Below are 16,660 nucleotides of genomic sequence, written 5' to 3'. Positions count from 1 at the left end.
TTTGTGTAGCTATGAGAAAGGACTAACTTTCAAAGATACAACTTAGGACTGGAAGACTAGAGACATCAGAAAATCAGAGAATTAGAGAATGGCTTGGGTTGGAAGGGATCTCAAAGATCATTAAGTTCCAAACCCCTTGCTACGGACAGTGTTGCCAACTACTAGATCAAGCACTACATCAGAGATCTCACTTTTAAAGAGCAGAATTTCCTCATAGAGTTTTATTAAATTCATTAAACCATCCCATGCATTTGAGGACTGCAAAGCCTGCCTACATCATGACATTTGATGAAATAAGACCGACATCAAACCAAGAATCCTTGGATCTTCTTTTGTTCTGTTTAAATATTGGAGTTAAATGAACAACTCTGCACTGTATTGCAAGATATTGAAGTTTTTTTTGAAGGATCTAACAACCTATAGTAGAGTTGAGACTACTTCTGTATTACATAGTGAAAATCCATTAATTTCAGGGGAATTCAGTTGGTAGAACACAGAGAGCTTTGCTTTATGGCTAATTTTTTTTTAATGACAAGATGTTATATCACAAGAACCAAGTGAGCCTTCTAGCATAACAACTTTCATTTTGAGTGCTCACTTTTCATACTCCACTCTTTCAACTGAATCAACCACAAATCAGTTATGGAGTGCAATATGTCACAAGAAGGATTCTGGGTTTGGATGAAGAAGATGAGTTGATGATTAGAGTTATTCATTTCCATGCTCAGACAGAGTGTAATCAGATACAGGAAGGAACCACTGGCACAACAGTTCTGGAAGTGCTTTGGAACCTGGCAGATGTTTATATGTTCTTTTTCCTGAAAATTTCTTTAATGCTCATATTGCTGATACCTGCCATGTGAGATGCTTGGGAAAGCTGTCACAGTAAAGAATAATATGAGGACTATAGGGTCTTTGCTTATGATTCTTCTCTGCTCTCTGGAGATGTCCTAGAGGTATAGTCGGATATGTCCCCTGTGCAGTACTGCTTCTCATGTCCCGAAAGATAGCAAAACAAAACACAGTACTCTCTGTGTTCACAAATAAATGAATTTCAATAAAAAAGAGGGAAAATTATTGCCAGGGAACTAGGCTACCTCTAGGTACCCATCATAATGAGGATATGGTCTCAGTGGTATCATATCACAGGCTTTCATGAAGAACACAATTAGCCCATCATGCTTAAAAGCCTGTTTTATCCTGGGAATATCTGTTAAAGTATCACAGAGCTTCACATCTTTCCCATTTCCGATTTGAGATTCAGCTGTCATAGGTTCATAGCAGAGAAAAGTTTGATGTAAGCAGTGGCTCTGCAAATACTCTGGGGCCTGAAATCCCAGGCATGTTACACCACACTTGTGTATTTGCTGGGCCAGCCCCAGTGTTATTCCGACTTATTGGGAAAACAGTGTAACATTTCTCCCACTACGTACGAGAATCAGGAAACTCAGTTTCCCTTATCCAATTATTGTTGTTCACTGCTTTCTTCTTCTAAGTGAGAGAGCAATACTGAGAGTGTTTTCAAGCTGTTAAGTCAGTGCCACACATTCCTCCAAAGAGCCGGTCATTGCAATGGTGGTGATAGTTTAATATTTGTTTCTGTAGTTGGAGTCCAATTTAGGGCAGGGCAACTGAGAGGCAAATGATGCACAGAGCACAGGAGGAGTTGGTCACTGTACATGGGCAGTGTCCCCTGTTTCCTGGCATGACAGAGGGAGTGATAAAGACTGCATATGGACTATTCCAGTTGCTTTTCCCCTAATTCCCATGGTGTAAAATCCAATGGTCCAGGAAGTCTAGTTTACCTCTAAGAGCTCAAATGCAGCAAGAATGTCTCCTCCAGAAAGACTCCCGCAGTACACGGGGTGGTAAGAGAGCTTAGGTGGTTCATACTTGTGGTCAGCAAGTCTCACCACTGGTGCAGCCACTGTAGACCCAATATATTCTGCTTTACCCTAGAAAAAGGAAATATAGGTGTCAAAGACACATGAAATGAAAATGATATAGACACTAATGTTCATAAGAATAATGCTCTTCTCTTGAAGTAAACAGCAATGAAAATTCAAGGCAGCTATGACAATGGGGGTATGGGTGGTGCTGAGTAGTCAATAGCTCTTCAAGGCATCCAAAGTTTCTCAGCTACATTTAGCCAGTGAGACTGTGCCAGAGTTGCATGGCCAGAGATAAACTCACATTTCCACAGACACAGTTAAATATTTACAGATGTGTGCAAGGACAGTACATAAGAAGATTCTTCTTATTGCTCTAAGCCAGTTTTTGGAAGCAGTCCTCACTTGGGAAAAACGAAGTCATAGCTTTGCAAGGGCATAAAGTTGAGTCTCAGGGCTGTTTTCACATGTTAAACTGCAAACTATTGTAGCACTGAGCTCCATTCAGCAAGGTTAACTACATTATTTGACAATTTGCCTTTTAATGTCTTTACAGTGGCGCAGCTTTGCCTTTACACTGACAGAAAGATGGAACAGTCTGGGTTTCTTCCTAAGAAGAAGTTCAGGTTTACCACTGCATCGTCATCATACAGCTCAATGACGATCTCTGGAGGGAACTGAGCGATTTCCTCCCCATCCCCATGAAGCACAATGCCATTGAAGAGCAGCATCTGGTTCCAAGTAGGGGACAATGTCTGAGAAATGATCTAATGAAAAAGAAGAACTGTTCAGTAACCTATACATTACATCAAAACTGAGAACAGCTTTCACTTCTTCAGGGTGCACCTTTTTCAACCTTGTTTTGCTTCAATGTAATAACATGTAACACTTTAATCACAGATAATAATAATTTTTAATTTGTAGTAATTTGACTTACAGGGATGCTTATAGCATTTCATCACTTGAAATGTTTTAACTGGCTTAGAGGGAAATGTATTTAACAAAGGCAATATTTAAAGAGGAAAAAAAATGCCAACCACAGAACTATTCATATCCTGCTATCACTCTTTTAGATGGAAAAAAGGCTCTTGACTTCATTTTATTGATCCTTGGCTGAAAGTCTTCTAAATACATGCAAGTTAATTTATTGGCTACAATATTTTATTCAAGCAGTGAATAAATAACAGTTCTGTGCCTGTAAACTACTGCTTCCCTTGGCCAACTTCTACTTTCCTGAACTCGTTGCATATAAACACTAACCTCACTGACTTCACTCATAAGCTTCTATTAGAAGTTAGAATCACATTACAGGAAAATATCAATTTATATCCTTGAGGCAAGAGGAGCACAAACAGGTGCTTAAAGCACAGAAAGCTTTTTACTTCCCTCTCCCTTAAGCATGTGCTACAGCACTTTCTTCCTAAGAGAAGGTGTCAGAGAACTTTAGGTCAGTCATCTTGGTTCAGGAAATGAGCATTGGTTATCTTCTAGGCCAAGGTCTTCCCATCTAGCACAGGGTCAGCAAACTCAAAAGACCACAGAGGAAATAGATGCCCTTTTATACTTGTGCTACTCTGCTTGCCTTCTGGTGATCAGCCTGCACTCTTGCATTCAATAGAAGTATTTATGGCACCTGCTAATTACTTCTTGTCAGTCTTCTGAGGAATTTTTGGGGGGAAGAATTCAAACGAGAAGAAGATTTTAAACACTTCTATCCCAGAGATACCATATTTGCTGAAGTAAATTCTGGTTGTGTCACAGGTTTCAGAACTCCAGGCCCTACTTTAAGACAGATGTAGAGGGCTTAGGACTTCTGAAAGTCACTCCTTACGTTCTAGGACCTTGATCATTTTCAAGGTTGTACTTCAACTCTTCTAGCTGAAGCTGTGAAGAAGTTCCCACTTCTCTTTAGATGCTTCTTCAGATGTCCATGGGCAACCACTTGCACCCCAAAATGCCTGAGGAATAAGTGGGATCACTTCCTATGGGCACATCTTTGCAGCATTTAAGCCACACATGGCTACAGAAGTCATACAAAGGTCTTCTTCACTGTTTGATTAATTGTTACACTAAATCTGTAAGGAAAGATATTTTTTCATACTCATATCAAGCAATGACAAAGGCTCAAAGTGAAAATATACAGAAAAAGATGTTTGCTTGCTGCAAAGGCCCAGTAGCTCCAGACAATCTGATGTCTGAAGGAGCTAAAATAAACAAGCATTACTGCACCTCATGCTTAAGCAGTGAGTACACCTATGCTTTTGCTTTGCTTAAAGTGAACTCTCAGAAACAGTCTTTTAATGGCAGACATCTAACTTTTCTTGCTAGGCATCTCTTTGCAAAACCAAGATTTTTCCTTTTTGTGCCTTAACTGAACAAAAAATAACCATCCAACTAAAGAGTTTTCATTTACTACAGAGGACTTTGCAACTCACCTTTGTGGTTTGGCAGTGTGACATGAAAGTAACTTTTGCAAAAGGATCAGAAAGTCCGGTGCTGTCAGCTGCAATGAGCCCCCTCGCCTGATACATGTGGGCTCTCAGCTGGAAGAGGTGCACAGCTGCATCATTGCAAAAAAAAAACAGCAACATCAGCATCATGAAAATGAGGCAGCACATAGGGGAAGATCCAGCACTTGCCATGCAACTATTTCAGCCAGCACCATCAGAAATGCAGTCCACATAGAAGAGGGTGGGAAAAGGCACATCCTTCTGAAAAGGATCCTTGTCTACAACTCCCTGAAAGGAGGTTGTAGCAAGGTGGGGATCTGTCTTTCCTCCTATGTAACCGTGGTTGCATGAGAGGTAATGGTTTCAAGTCGCCCCAGGGGAGGTTCAGGCTGGATATTTGAAAAAAATTATTCTCAGAAAGAGTAGTGAGACATTGGAACAGACTTCCCAGGAAGGTGGTGGAGTTCACCATCCCTAGAGGTGTTCAGGAAATGTGAAGATGTGGCACTGAGGGACATGGATCAGTGGGCATGGTAGGGATGGACTAGATGATCTTAAAGGTCTTTTTCAACTTTTATAATTCTACGATTCTATTAACTAAGGGGTGCTTCCTCACTGCAAGGAAACAGACTGACAGTACAGGGAATAGAAAGTGTTAGGAAACAGGTCCTTTCTTTCCCTGACACTTGCAAATTGGAAGTGGTAGAACCAAGGAGGCAGCAATAAAACAAGTGTTTTTTTTTAACCAAAACTTGTTGAGCTGTGATTAATTCAGAGCAGTTGCTTTAAATAGAGATCTTCCATCCCTCTGAATCAGAGCTTTTGGGGACCACCTGTTTCTTTACAAGACCTCTTTCACTACTGTTATGGAGAATAAAAAGTGTCTCACTTTTATACCGCAGGCAGGCAGGGGAGGGCACCATGCTGTGCCCTGAGCTGGCACTGGATGGTATTTCAGTCTCATACCCTACAGGTAAATTATCCATGATGTTTTGGGTGTAGCTGGCAGGTCCAAGCCATAGGTAGATGTCCACTTTTGCCTGCACTGTCCAGCCCAATGGGCGCTTGCCAGGTAGCTTAAAAATAAAAATTAAAATTAAAAATTAAAAAAATGGCATTTCTTCACTATGAATGGCCCTAAGACCCATTTAGCACAAGTAATTTCTGTGATTCCTAGGGAAGAAAGAAATAGTTGCTTGAAACTTTGTAAAAGATGTACTGGTTACTACCGCGTTTGTGCAGAATAGCTATAAGCACACTAGTGCTAGTTGATAACCTACTTTTCCCAAATTTCAGCCCACTTCACATTACATGTAGTTTTGCCGGCCTCCAGTAGATATTCCCATGTCTTCATAAAAATATTATCTCACTGGGCAAAGCAGAACGCATATTCCAGCATAAAACATTACTAGTCTTGACAAGCAAGGACTATTTCCTTACCTTACTCACTACATCTAGCTCTGCTCAGTATTTATTATTATCTATTCCTAAGGTCGTTCTTGATATTGTAGGAGCTGCAAGATGAATTATAGCACTTCGTTTTTTATTTGCTTGTTTATGTAGGCAAATAGTATTGTGTTTAACAAATTCCTGTGACAACTATCAGGAGCTTAGATATTTCTATCCAGCTGGTTTTTAGCTATGCTTTATAGGTGTGTTCCCAGCTGCCTCAGGTGGAGAAAAAAGAAAAAAAAAAGCACAAAAAAATAATTTTACTGCATTCCTATTGCCTTCTGTGTTCAGACTTCTCCTTCTGGCCATAGTAACAATTCCACTGCATAATATTCCACTGTTGGACATTATTAGGCACACAGCTTTTGTAGATGTATAATATCCACTCTGACTTCCCTTCAAGATGAGTAATTCCAGAATAATTATATATATATATTCATATATATATATATTGCACAAAGTTAGTCATATTTTCAATAGCAACTGCTCTTTTAGCTCAGAATACCTAGTTCCCTTCTACTAAGTTGCATGCCTGCTGGGCTCTCACCATTCTCTTCCTAACTTCCATGCACTGCATTGTGATCTTTGCCAGCCAAGAAGTGTCTATTTATGCATATAGCTACAGATAAACAGTGCTGTAAAATCAGTCTGACAAGTAGTAATGGTGAATTACTCTGACACCAAAAGCTTGGAAATAATGCAGTGCTTAAAGAAGGGCAAGCATAAACGTAAGTAAATATTATCAGAAGGCGTATATAAACATGTATACGTTTTTAGCATATTACAAAAATAAACAAGTAAAATACAGGCTCCCTGGGTGAAACCTGAATACCAAAGTCTCCTCAGCCATTAGCTATGATCAAAGGACACCCCAGACTTACTTTTAGGAAATGGGTTTTGATCTTCCCACAGTCCTTGCCTTTCTGATCTTTCTCCGGGGAATAAAGTATGGATTTTGCAGGGATTCTTGCATATGCGACTCTCTTGTTGTTGCTGAGCATCCAGATGAACACATCAGGCACTGTATTCTGTGGCTGTTACACAACATGGAATAGTGAACTAAATTGGACTTCTGTCTGTGAGCCACCACTATTATTTTTTGTCAAAATACTCTACCCAGTGCAGATCCCCTACCTCTCTTGTGTATACCCTGAATAAACAAGGCTGTCACTTCATGCTTTGCAAGCTGTATTTTCACTCATAAGCAGACCTAAAAGTAGAGAGCTTTGCAGGGTATCTAAGGAGCACCCACTCTGCAGATCATTCCAAAGGAAACTAAAACTGCAGGAAGCCACTAGCCCATAAACTGTTTAAGCTGAAAGTGCCTCCCATGGGAATGTCATCAACTTCATCTTACAAGACAAAAAAAGAGGTCCAAAGCCAAACACAAGCCCTGTTAGGGTAGTATGGTTAGGTTGCGGTTGGACTTGATGATCTTTAAAGTCTTTACCAAGCTGAGAAATTCCATGGCTCTATGATTCTATGAGCTCTGGAATATCCATAGTCCTGTTTGGCTTACTAGCATTGACAGCATCCAGAAAGAATGCTTGGCTGGCTGGATTTGGCCTGACCAAATGCAGCTGTCCTTCTATTATTCTAAGGCTTATTAGTATGTCTAAACAGTATCTGCACAGTCAAGTATAATATAGAGACCATTGAGTTCAAATCACTATATGCCATACAAGTGGAGACATGAACTTGGATCAGAAAGCAGGCTGTCTCTACCAGGAAAGGGCACAAATGGGATGGCCATTTTTTAAAACAATGAAATCTGTGTACCAAATCTTCTCAATACCACTTAACTCAGTGTTTCCTACTCCAGCTTATTAACAGCTCCGTGAATTGCAAAACAGAATTAAGGTCAATCATCCAAAGGAGGACTCTTTGGTTGGATGAAGATTTGTTATTAGCATTGGATTATGAAAATTAAATTTTAAATTTATCTCAGTTTCTGTATGGATTACCTCATCAACCAAGAATCGTATTTTATCTATAAAGATCTGAGTTGCACGTATCATTTCATCCAATGACATCTTTTTCTGTTGCTGAACAATTCCTTTGGCATCACTGGACATTGCTTCCTGCAATCAGGAATGACAACATGCGTTTTTATTCATAAAGTATTTTGAACAGGACACAGACGACAAAAACAGTCTTAGATGCAATTCAGAAAGACAAGATAGACACAAAGATAGAGCTTATTTTATGTATGTACTTTGCCAAAATATGGCTCTAAGTACGTCTTCATAGGCAATAGATTCAATCTGGAAAAACACATAGGTGATTCTTGTGCTCTGCTTAGCCTAATCCAGATGTTCACTTATACTAATGTCCCTCTAGCACCCAAGGGAGGGTAAATGTAAAGGAAAATTTTAAATGTAGAAATGACCAAAACAACACATGTAGAACAGACGGAAAGAACACACAAGAACACGCCGAAGCTGATGTCTGTTTGTAGATGTTCAGGTATAACAAATGCCAGGCTCTACTAGTGTTGAAGCTCAGCCCCACCACAATAATTAAAAATCCAACAGCAATGTTGATTAGTATTATTCTACCGAACTCAGCATCATCCCATTTAAAGAGTAAAGAAAAGTCAATTCATTATTATGATGTCTTATTTGTATTTAAAAACATGCCCTGAATTATTTCAGGCTGTCTTACAACAAAGCACAGTGGGAACAAGCTTTATTAAAAAACAAGTGTTCTAAGACTATATATTCATGTTAATTATAAAACACTCCTCTGTGGTTGAAATCAAATAGAAATTAATATTCATAGAACCCATGAGCTTCCAGTTAACATCATTGCATCAGTGCTTGTAGTAAAAATACTCGTACCAGCTCTTGCCTGAACAGCATGAGTCTTTTTTTGTCCAAAGTAGTGTAGTTCAACCCTTTGGGCTTCTTTTCAACAACGCTCATGAAGGCCCTAGGACACAACAATAACAATTGTTTTGAATGTGTGTTTCTTTGGTTTGAGTTGGGTTGTTGTTTGTTTGTTTTTTTTACATGAGTTGCTAGCATAGATGCTAATGAAATGCTCCCTGCCTGCTGCAGTGCATGATTCAGAAGACAGAGACACTGAAATTCTGTCTAAAATAAATAACAAGTGCCTACAGGATTCAAAGAATAGAGTCTCCAGGCTCTTCACCAGACCTCACAGAATTAATAAGTTAAGGTTTATATCTATTTTGAGTCAAATCATACTGTCTGACACAGAACCCACTGGAGGATTTATCCCAACATGTGAAATCCTTTGTTTTTATCTTAACTTTGCACATTTTTACAGAAAATCTATCACACACAGTAGTAAGTTTTGTTTATTCCCACATATTTTATCATGTCCACAAGGCCAAAATAATATGTATATGACTGGAGTAGTCTCCTGTAAATACTGAATATTGACTGTAGCAATAAAATATTTTCTTTGTGTAAATAGAAACTACAATTTGGGAAGCCCTTTTGCCAAACAAATATATACATCCCAGCAAGTTTATTGTACTATTTTTGCTATTATTATCATCAGTCTCCTTGTCTAGTCTTGAATTTGTGGCCAACATATAAGGCCAATTTTCAATATTCCTTTAGTAAATGTACTTACCTGCTCTGACTGATGAAATCACTTAGGGTCATCCTCATTTTCTCCTCAGCTTCAATCTCTGAAATCTTGATCAAATCCTTTACCTGCAGTAATGATTCCTCCTAAGAAAAACACATGAAAATGTTGTTATGCAAAATAGGGTTCTTTGTCATTCTGCTGTTCTTGTGACATCATTATTCACTGTACTACTAGCAAGAATGAGAGAGGTGAGTTTGTAATGTGATAAAGCAGGACCTTTGATGTACAACAAGCTTGGTGCACAGCATGGCTTGCTTTGACATTTCCCCAGCCTCTACAACATGCTTCTGCTGCTGGAAGATGATCTGTTTCCACTCTTTGACTATTGGTGGGAAACTATCCACTATTTAGGAGGAAAATCTATAGTTCTCCTTTGCTATGTTTGCAGCCTTGCTGCTTAAATTTAGCAAGATGCTGGAGTTAACTTCTCAAAACTTATTGGGCACAAGTCTACTCTCACATCCACTGCCACTGAGAATTGCAGTCAGTCCTCACTGCCTAAGATAAATGGCTGAATGGCAAGAAACACAGCTGGGGTAAATTGCAGAGGCCTGTTCTGGGGGAAGTAACATCTCACTGTCATGCTCTGCTGAACACCTAAGCCTGGGAATTTGGTTGCTACTTACCAAGTGATCTGCCATATTTTCAAGAGTGTTAGAAGAGTACAGACGAAAGGTCTGGTCACCCCAGTAACTCCTGACACAGATGCAGGGCTTCCTCTCATCATATGGCAAGTACTGATAGTTCCTGTAGAAGTAAAGTACAGGGTGGAACATAAAAGTGAGAAAGGAGTTCAGGGCGAGGCGATGGAATGAGAAGCTATTTGGTTTCCTCTCATGAGCTATGCAGTAAATAGGTAGGAAGAACAAACAGAAGTACCACTTACTCACAAGATCGCACGCTACCTGTGAGATCCCTGAAAAGAAAAACTTGAAGTTAAAGGCTCTAACTTCAGTACTTTCCAGAGTGAGAGAAAAGTCAGGCAAAGAGGCATGCAGAGGTCTGAAAAACTTGGATAACGATGGGAAGCCACAGCTTCATTGCTACATTTGTGGGTGCAACGTACAGCAAAACCAAGGGCAAAAATAAAAACTGTGCACTGCCTGGCAGGAAAGGCATGGCAGGGACTCAACGCCATTTTCATTTCATGGGACAGTTTCTTCAGAATGAATAGCTATTGAATATTGACATATCTTGGCAAATCCTTAGTAAAGGCGATACCTAGCTCATAACTCAGTGATAGAGCTCCCTCTTTTCCCACTTTCAATCTTAGGGCCAAGTTGTGGTATTGGCTTTCTTTTGTAGAGCTACATTCTTTTGGTGCTTACTTAAAAGAGTGTCTTGTACTAAAAGATGAGCAAGTTACCAGCACAAATAGGGTCTCTGCAAACTAACACATGCCCTGCACAGTGCCTGGTGTTTTGATTAGAGTTGTGGTAGCCACAATGCCAAAGCTACATACCTGATGAGCACATTGTCCTCACTTTATATAATGTTATAGTGCTATGAAACATCACATTTAGCCATACTGGACATTACACCAGAGGCCTCATCACTTTAGCAATTAACAATAGGACAGCAAAGAGCTTTTTAATGGAAATAAAACTCTGTAAATTGATTTATGTTCTTTTGGGACTGGCTTCAATCCAGTGCCACCAATACATTCTCTGCAGTTAGAAAAGGCTGTAACAAAGAGTTATTTTCAGGTGTGTACTCATCTTGTGACCCTGAAGAATTTTTCCACCAAATTTAATTCTCCACATAATAAAGAACAAAATCTCCAGAGCCCTCTGCTCTTCACCATGTTCAGTAACTGGCAGAAAATAAATGGTTGCATTTTCCATTTCCTCTCCTTTGGGAGAGGCTGTGGTACCCAGAAAGGAGATTGTACTTGGTAGGAAGACTTGACTTCTTCCATCCATATGAGCACAACCAAATTTTTGGAAAATTCTGACCACCTGTGCTTGAAATCCAGAATCCCAGACTCCCAGTTGCCCAAACTTAGGCATGCTCCTGTAGGCCCAGAATGGTCTGGGTCTCCCACATTTACTTCTGTGGGTGCCTCAGATACCATTTCAGAAAGAATTGCACCCATGAGTTTAAGCATTAAACCGAACCACAGGAACCAAATCACCTGTCACTCCTGATAACCCTATCCATAAACTCTACATTCTACATAACCCTAGCAGTTTTGTGTATGAGCTTTTTGTTCAAAAAATGTGAAGATGACCTCTACAATTTTACTGTCCTATGGGATATTGAATAGAAACAAAATTTCAACTATCTCTCAATGTCAGAACTTCTCAAACAGAAATTCTCAGAGCTCATGAGTCCTTTCATGGAATTTATCAAGAAAATTATATGTGCATGAAATCACTCATATGGAAATTAAAACTCTCTTGTCTATTACCTGTTCAATGAGAATTTGAGGGAACTGATTTTTCAGTGTACCCATCTCACACGTTTTAATAGAAGTGTAGAAAATTCCTGGCAATTTTGTGATGTCTACATTATAAGTGTTATTGTTCCTCATGCTTAGAGAGTGGTTTGTTCTCCAAAGCACACATTTGCTATCGTTTTTTCGCTCATTTATGATTATTGTTCATTTATTGTTCATTTATGATTCTAAGACATAGAATTTATTTAAAATATTGGATATCCCATTAAATACTGATTAATGCTAAAAACATTCAATGATGAGAGCAGTAAAATTCCAGCAAAAGGTGACAGACATAAAGTCAGTATTTAGTATCTGTTTGCCTGGCCAAACTGCTTTAGATAGAACAGAAGGGGAAAAAAGTGCTGCATTTTATATAAATTTGAGAAACAGAGACTTTTAATGAGAGAAACTTGGTTAATATTGCCTAAAGAAAATAGCATATTTGAAGAATTATTCATTCTTTTTCAACAATTCTTTAAATTCTTGTTAAGGGAAAACTAAAAGTCCCAAAGTCTTTCATGGAGGATAAATAACCTGGCATGTAGAAAAATCTGCAGTCTTTTTAACAAGGAGAGGCAACTATCATTATATCAAAAAATTGTTTGCACTTTTAATTTATTCATTAGCTACAGAAACAAAAATTCTGCTACGATATTTTCCTATATTTTCTTATTTGTTTTGTTCCACTACATCTTATTTAATTTGTCTGAACTTCCAATCAAAGGAAAGGATTAAAGCTCTTCTCAACTCTAGGCAAGCCCAGAAACCAAACAGATCCAGGTTCAAATTTCCCACCTGGTCCTTTTATCTGTAAACTTGTCAGTGCATGGCTTTCTACATATTGAGATACCATCTAGTCTTGGTGTACACCAGTCTCATGGATTGTTCTACCTACCAAAGTAACAAAGAAAATAATACTTTTTATTGGCATCCTTGAAATGAATTAAACATTTTCATTTCTGTTCATAAACAAGAAGAATTCTGCATATATTTACCCATTGCTCCATCCTTCTTCTTTTTTTTTTTTTTTCTTTTTTCTTTTTAAGAGGACCGTTCCATTCTTCTTTTGTTACTACCTGCTATTTTAATCTACATTTATCACTATTAGCTCTCAAAAGTGTTTTGGGAAACTATTTCTGTCTTGACCACATGTCAATATTTCCAATGTGTTATTCTACTGCTGGAGATGGCACGATAGGTGCTTCTTGCGATCATGGTATACATCCTAAACCAGAGACAGCACTGAAGAAGATGCATTCTTTCTTATGGCTTTCTGAAGTATAATTGGCATAACACAGCTCTTTTGAAAATCACCAGAAGTTGAAGAACCCATGAAGCCAAGATCAGAAAATACTGAAAAATTGGATACAGACCACTGCAGTGAAGCCTGGCAAATTTATTATCATGAAAGATGTAATCAAAGATGCACAAAGATCTTCTTTGAAAGCCTTAATTCCACAGAATCATTTTAATGCTGTTATAGTTTATTAATTAGTCCCACAGGATTATAAAAGAACAAAGTTTGTGTACGATGAGGCCTTAAAACACAGATCCTCACCTGTTCCCACCTGTGATTAGTGGCCTCTCAGGGTGTGTGGTGGATGCCAGAGGTACTCCAAGCTTATGACACATTTCATCGTCCTTATCATGTAGTAGGCTTTCTTCCATTTCTTCATCACGTGCCTTCTTTTTCCCTCCAGCTCCTGCTGACACTGCATCAGTAACTTTGCCAAAGTTACCTAGAGACACAGGATTACAAGTGAGGAGATGACTAGCAAGGAGATGGTAAACCTGAATGAGGTTTAAAAAAGAGGAAGAATATTCATACTAGTGAAACTTCTTTGTCCCTCCACTCTTATCATTATCTGCTCCTGACATACCAAAGCATAGAGAGGTCCTGACTGATTATGTTCATCCCAATGTCTGTTCAGATTCCAGAACCATGCTTCCATTACCAACCCTACCCAATAGGCATCTAGAATACCAAGGCCCATCACTGAGAGATCCTCTGCCTGCTAACACCTAACCCACAGGAACACCGCAGGAGGATGACAATTTTCTTTTGGAATTTTTTTACTAAAGAAACTCAGAACAAAATCAATACTGTCACTAATATTTCTAGACCCAGGACCCTGAGTATATTTGTCTTAAATAGTAACTGTATGTCTCTTTTGCAACATGTGGATGATAATTACAGAGCCTGATCTCAGAAGCGTTATAGCTCATTTTCAGCCAAACAATTTTTGTTAAGTAAGGGTTGCAAAGGGACCTTTAGTAAGAACAACACCTTGAGGCCACAGCCTCATGCTTGACACTAGAATACTCTGCCAGTAACACAATCATCTTCTCAGATAAGATTTTTCCTTAAAAGGCAGTTATCAGCACTGGGAAAGTTGTGTATCCATGAAAGTGGTAATTACAGCTTAAAGAAAGGCACAACAGATTCACTGAAGGAGAGGGATGTGCTGAGTCACCCCACACAGCATCCCTGTCTGGATTCTGGATTCAGCCCTTCATGTAACTAAAGATCATTTGCCAAATTTGGATCCAAATTTCAACTGCACATGTATCTGGCAGATGTTCATATCCTGAGATCAGAGCCAGACTCATCTTTAGCAGTAATTCGAACAAGAATACAAAAATCAGTATCATTTCTCAACCAATTATACAAAATGAGTTTCTTGTTATTCCTAGCACTGCTTCCTGCTAAGTTTCAGCATGAATCAATATCACTCATTGATTGCTCTATTAGTGAGAGCAATCTCTCCCTGCACAATTATCCTTACTGCTGAGCACACCAAGGTACACAGGCACAAAGATGGCAAGTGTCAGGGTGCTACTTTGCAATAAGACTCTAAGTCTGGAATGAGCATGGCACTACCCATGTGCTGCCCTGATAATCAGGGTTTAATTCCAACTTGTAAGCCTTGTTCTGAGGGTGATACTTGAGACACAGCACTCTGTAGCACATAGTGTCCACATGCAGGTGAGAAATCCTCTCTTCTTTAAAGAAGACTTAACACACTTACCAACAGAAACCTCAAAGGTTATTGGCTTGTCTCCAATCTTCCTATCAATCATTGTGGCTTCAAAAAATGTCCCGAAGAGGAGGAACTCTTCAGATTTTTCTCCATAGATCTGTTGGAGAAGAAGGAGGCAGAAAAAACATGATATTTATTTTACTTTCTACTCTTCTTTTGCAGCACAGAGACTTCACAAGTATCCAGCAGCTGTGTTAACTGTTGTAGATCTAGCAGCCTGAGATTGTCAGTGAGAAGTAATACCACTCTGCTCTTACTGGAAAAAGAGAAAAACATGAATAACTTTGGTTGTATCAACAGTGTCCACTAATATCAGTTGGTCACATAAAAGTAATTTCTTCTCACTTTATGTCCTTCTTCACCAGTAGTCTCTTACACAGTTCCTTTATTTCCACATACACTTAAACCACCATTCCACCTGTAAGTTTCTGGTAATTCAAGGGCACTTTTTGCTGCTTGCCCAGCTCTGTTCCTCAGGAGTGACTTTAACCTACTGCTCTTGTGTTTGCATTATCAAGGTGTTGACCTGGTGGGTTATTTGCCTACCCTAGCATCACAGCACAGACACTGGTAACTGTGTTGTCAGCTTTTCACATAAAGTGAAGCACAGGAACCAAACAATCGTGACACAGAAGCAGGCACTAAAAAATGTCACTTCTTGAGAAGTTTTGAGACTCAGTTTTGTTCTATATAAACTCATTCAAGATCCTTTCAAGGAAAGCCAGCTGAGTCCTCTTGGGACATCAACAAAGCAAGCTATTAACCTCAAGTCAAGACTAAACTCAAATGAATTGAATTTTATGGCTTACGTTCTCCCAGGTTCATATACTGACTGCCACAATCTCCCCAGTACAAGCACTACTGATCTCCTCAAATGAATATCAGTTATTGAAGCCCATCAGGCAAGATCAGAATGAGAATCTTTTTGAACAGAGTGAGGAAATGATTAAAAAATCATCTATATATGAATGTTAGTTTCCCTGCCTTTTGCAAAGCAGAAACAGCTTTTGACATAGCCCACAGTCTCTTCTTTTTGAAAATAACTCTTTGCTATCCACAGCAACAGGGTGTATGTTTCCAACAAAAGAATTAGCAGCATTTCAAACCAAACACAACTCCACATGCAGATTGCAGCTCCAGAGAAGCTTCTCTGCACCTTGATTGTTTTCAGTATGAGCCCGGAGCAAAGTGTGCCTACTAACGCTGAGGCTCAGAGACTGTGACACACATTTACCTCCCGTTACAAAGAAAGCAAATAACAAATGTTTAATGTCTTCTTGCTGTTGGAATCAGTCAGCAAAGTTCACCCGTGGAGCCAGGTAATTTGCCTCTGTTGTCCCAGAGGCTCTATGAGACATTTTCCAACTTATTTGTAACGGCTCCTTTTTCCGCTTTTCTTTTCAGAGAGATGAAATACAATTACTTTGTCTATTATAGCATGAAATATTGCTGAAACAAAAGAATATCTAGCAGCACTGCGTTACGTTGCTACTTCTTACTCATTCCATACTGGAAATTGAGACACAGTTGCCAGAAAGAAATCCTTATTACTGCAATTAATATTTATTTGTGATACCGCAGGGTTTGTTCCTCTACCTGGCGTATTTAGCTAGCAGCTAAAGCCACATTGTTTGAGCCTCTTACAGTAATGGATTTCTTCTGTGTGGAGGAAAATCTATATGAAAATAAATTTCTTCTCATGTCATTGCTTTTACAGTCTTCAGAGAAGAACAGAGGGGCCACGGCAATTTAAGGCTAGATAGGTAC

The 16,660-nt window shown here is 39.0% G+C and overlaps 1 protein-coding gene across 1 annotated transcript in view; it reads right to left on the bottom strand.

Moving 5' to 3' along the window:
• FER1L6 (fer-1 like family member 6) overlaps positions 1-16,660 on the bottom strand; it is a 65,427-nt gene that overhangs the window by 27,556 nt on the left and 21,211 nt on the right. Inside the window, exons 12-22 of the mRNA XM_042870006.1 lie at positions 14,882-14,990; positions 13,411-13,591; positions 10,039-10,159; positions 9,395-9,495; positions 8,632-8,722; positions 7,756-7,872; positions 6,673-6,825; positions 5,229-5,415; positions 4,325-4,449; positions 2,522-2,656; positions 1,806-1,955 (exon numbers count right to left, since the gene is read on the bottom strand). Of these exons, the coding sequence (XP_042725940.1) occupies positions 1,806-1,955; positions 2,522-2,656; positions 4,325-4,449; positions 5,229-5,415; positions 6,673-6,825; positions 7,756-7,872; positions 8,632-8,722; positions 9,395-9,495; positions 10,039-10,159; positions 13,411-13,591; positions 14,882-14,990 (1,470 nt within the window). The remainder of the gene's footprint in view (positions 1-1,805; positions 1,956-2,521; positions 2,657-4,324; positions 4,450-5,228; positions 5,416-6,672; positions 6,826-7,755; positions 7,873-8,631; positions 8,723-9,394; positions 9,496-10,038; positions 10,160-13,410; positions 13,592-14,881; positions 14,991-16,660) is intronic.

This window comes from Lagopus leucura, unplaced genomic scaffold (genome assembly GCF_019238085.1).
Source record: "Lagopus leucura isolate 7727_CA_CO unplaced genomic scaffold, USGS_WTPT01 Super-Scaffold_100002, whole genome shotgun sequence".
In the NCBI taxonomy this organism is placed as follows: domain Eukaryota; kingdom Metazoa; phylum Chordata; class Aves; order Galliformes; family Phasianidae; genus Lagopus; species Lagopus leucura.
The sequence above is the reverse complement of the archived record's forward strand: the minus strand, read 5'-3'. Positions and strand labels throughout refer to the sequence as shown.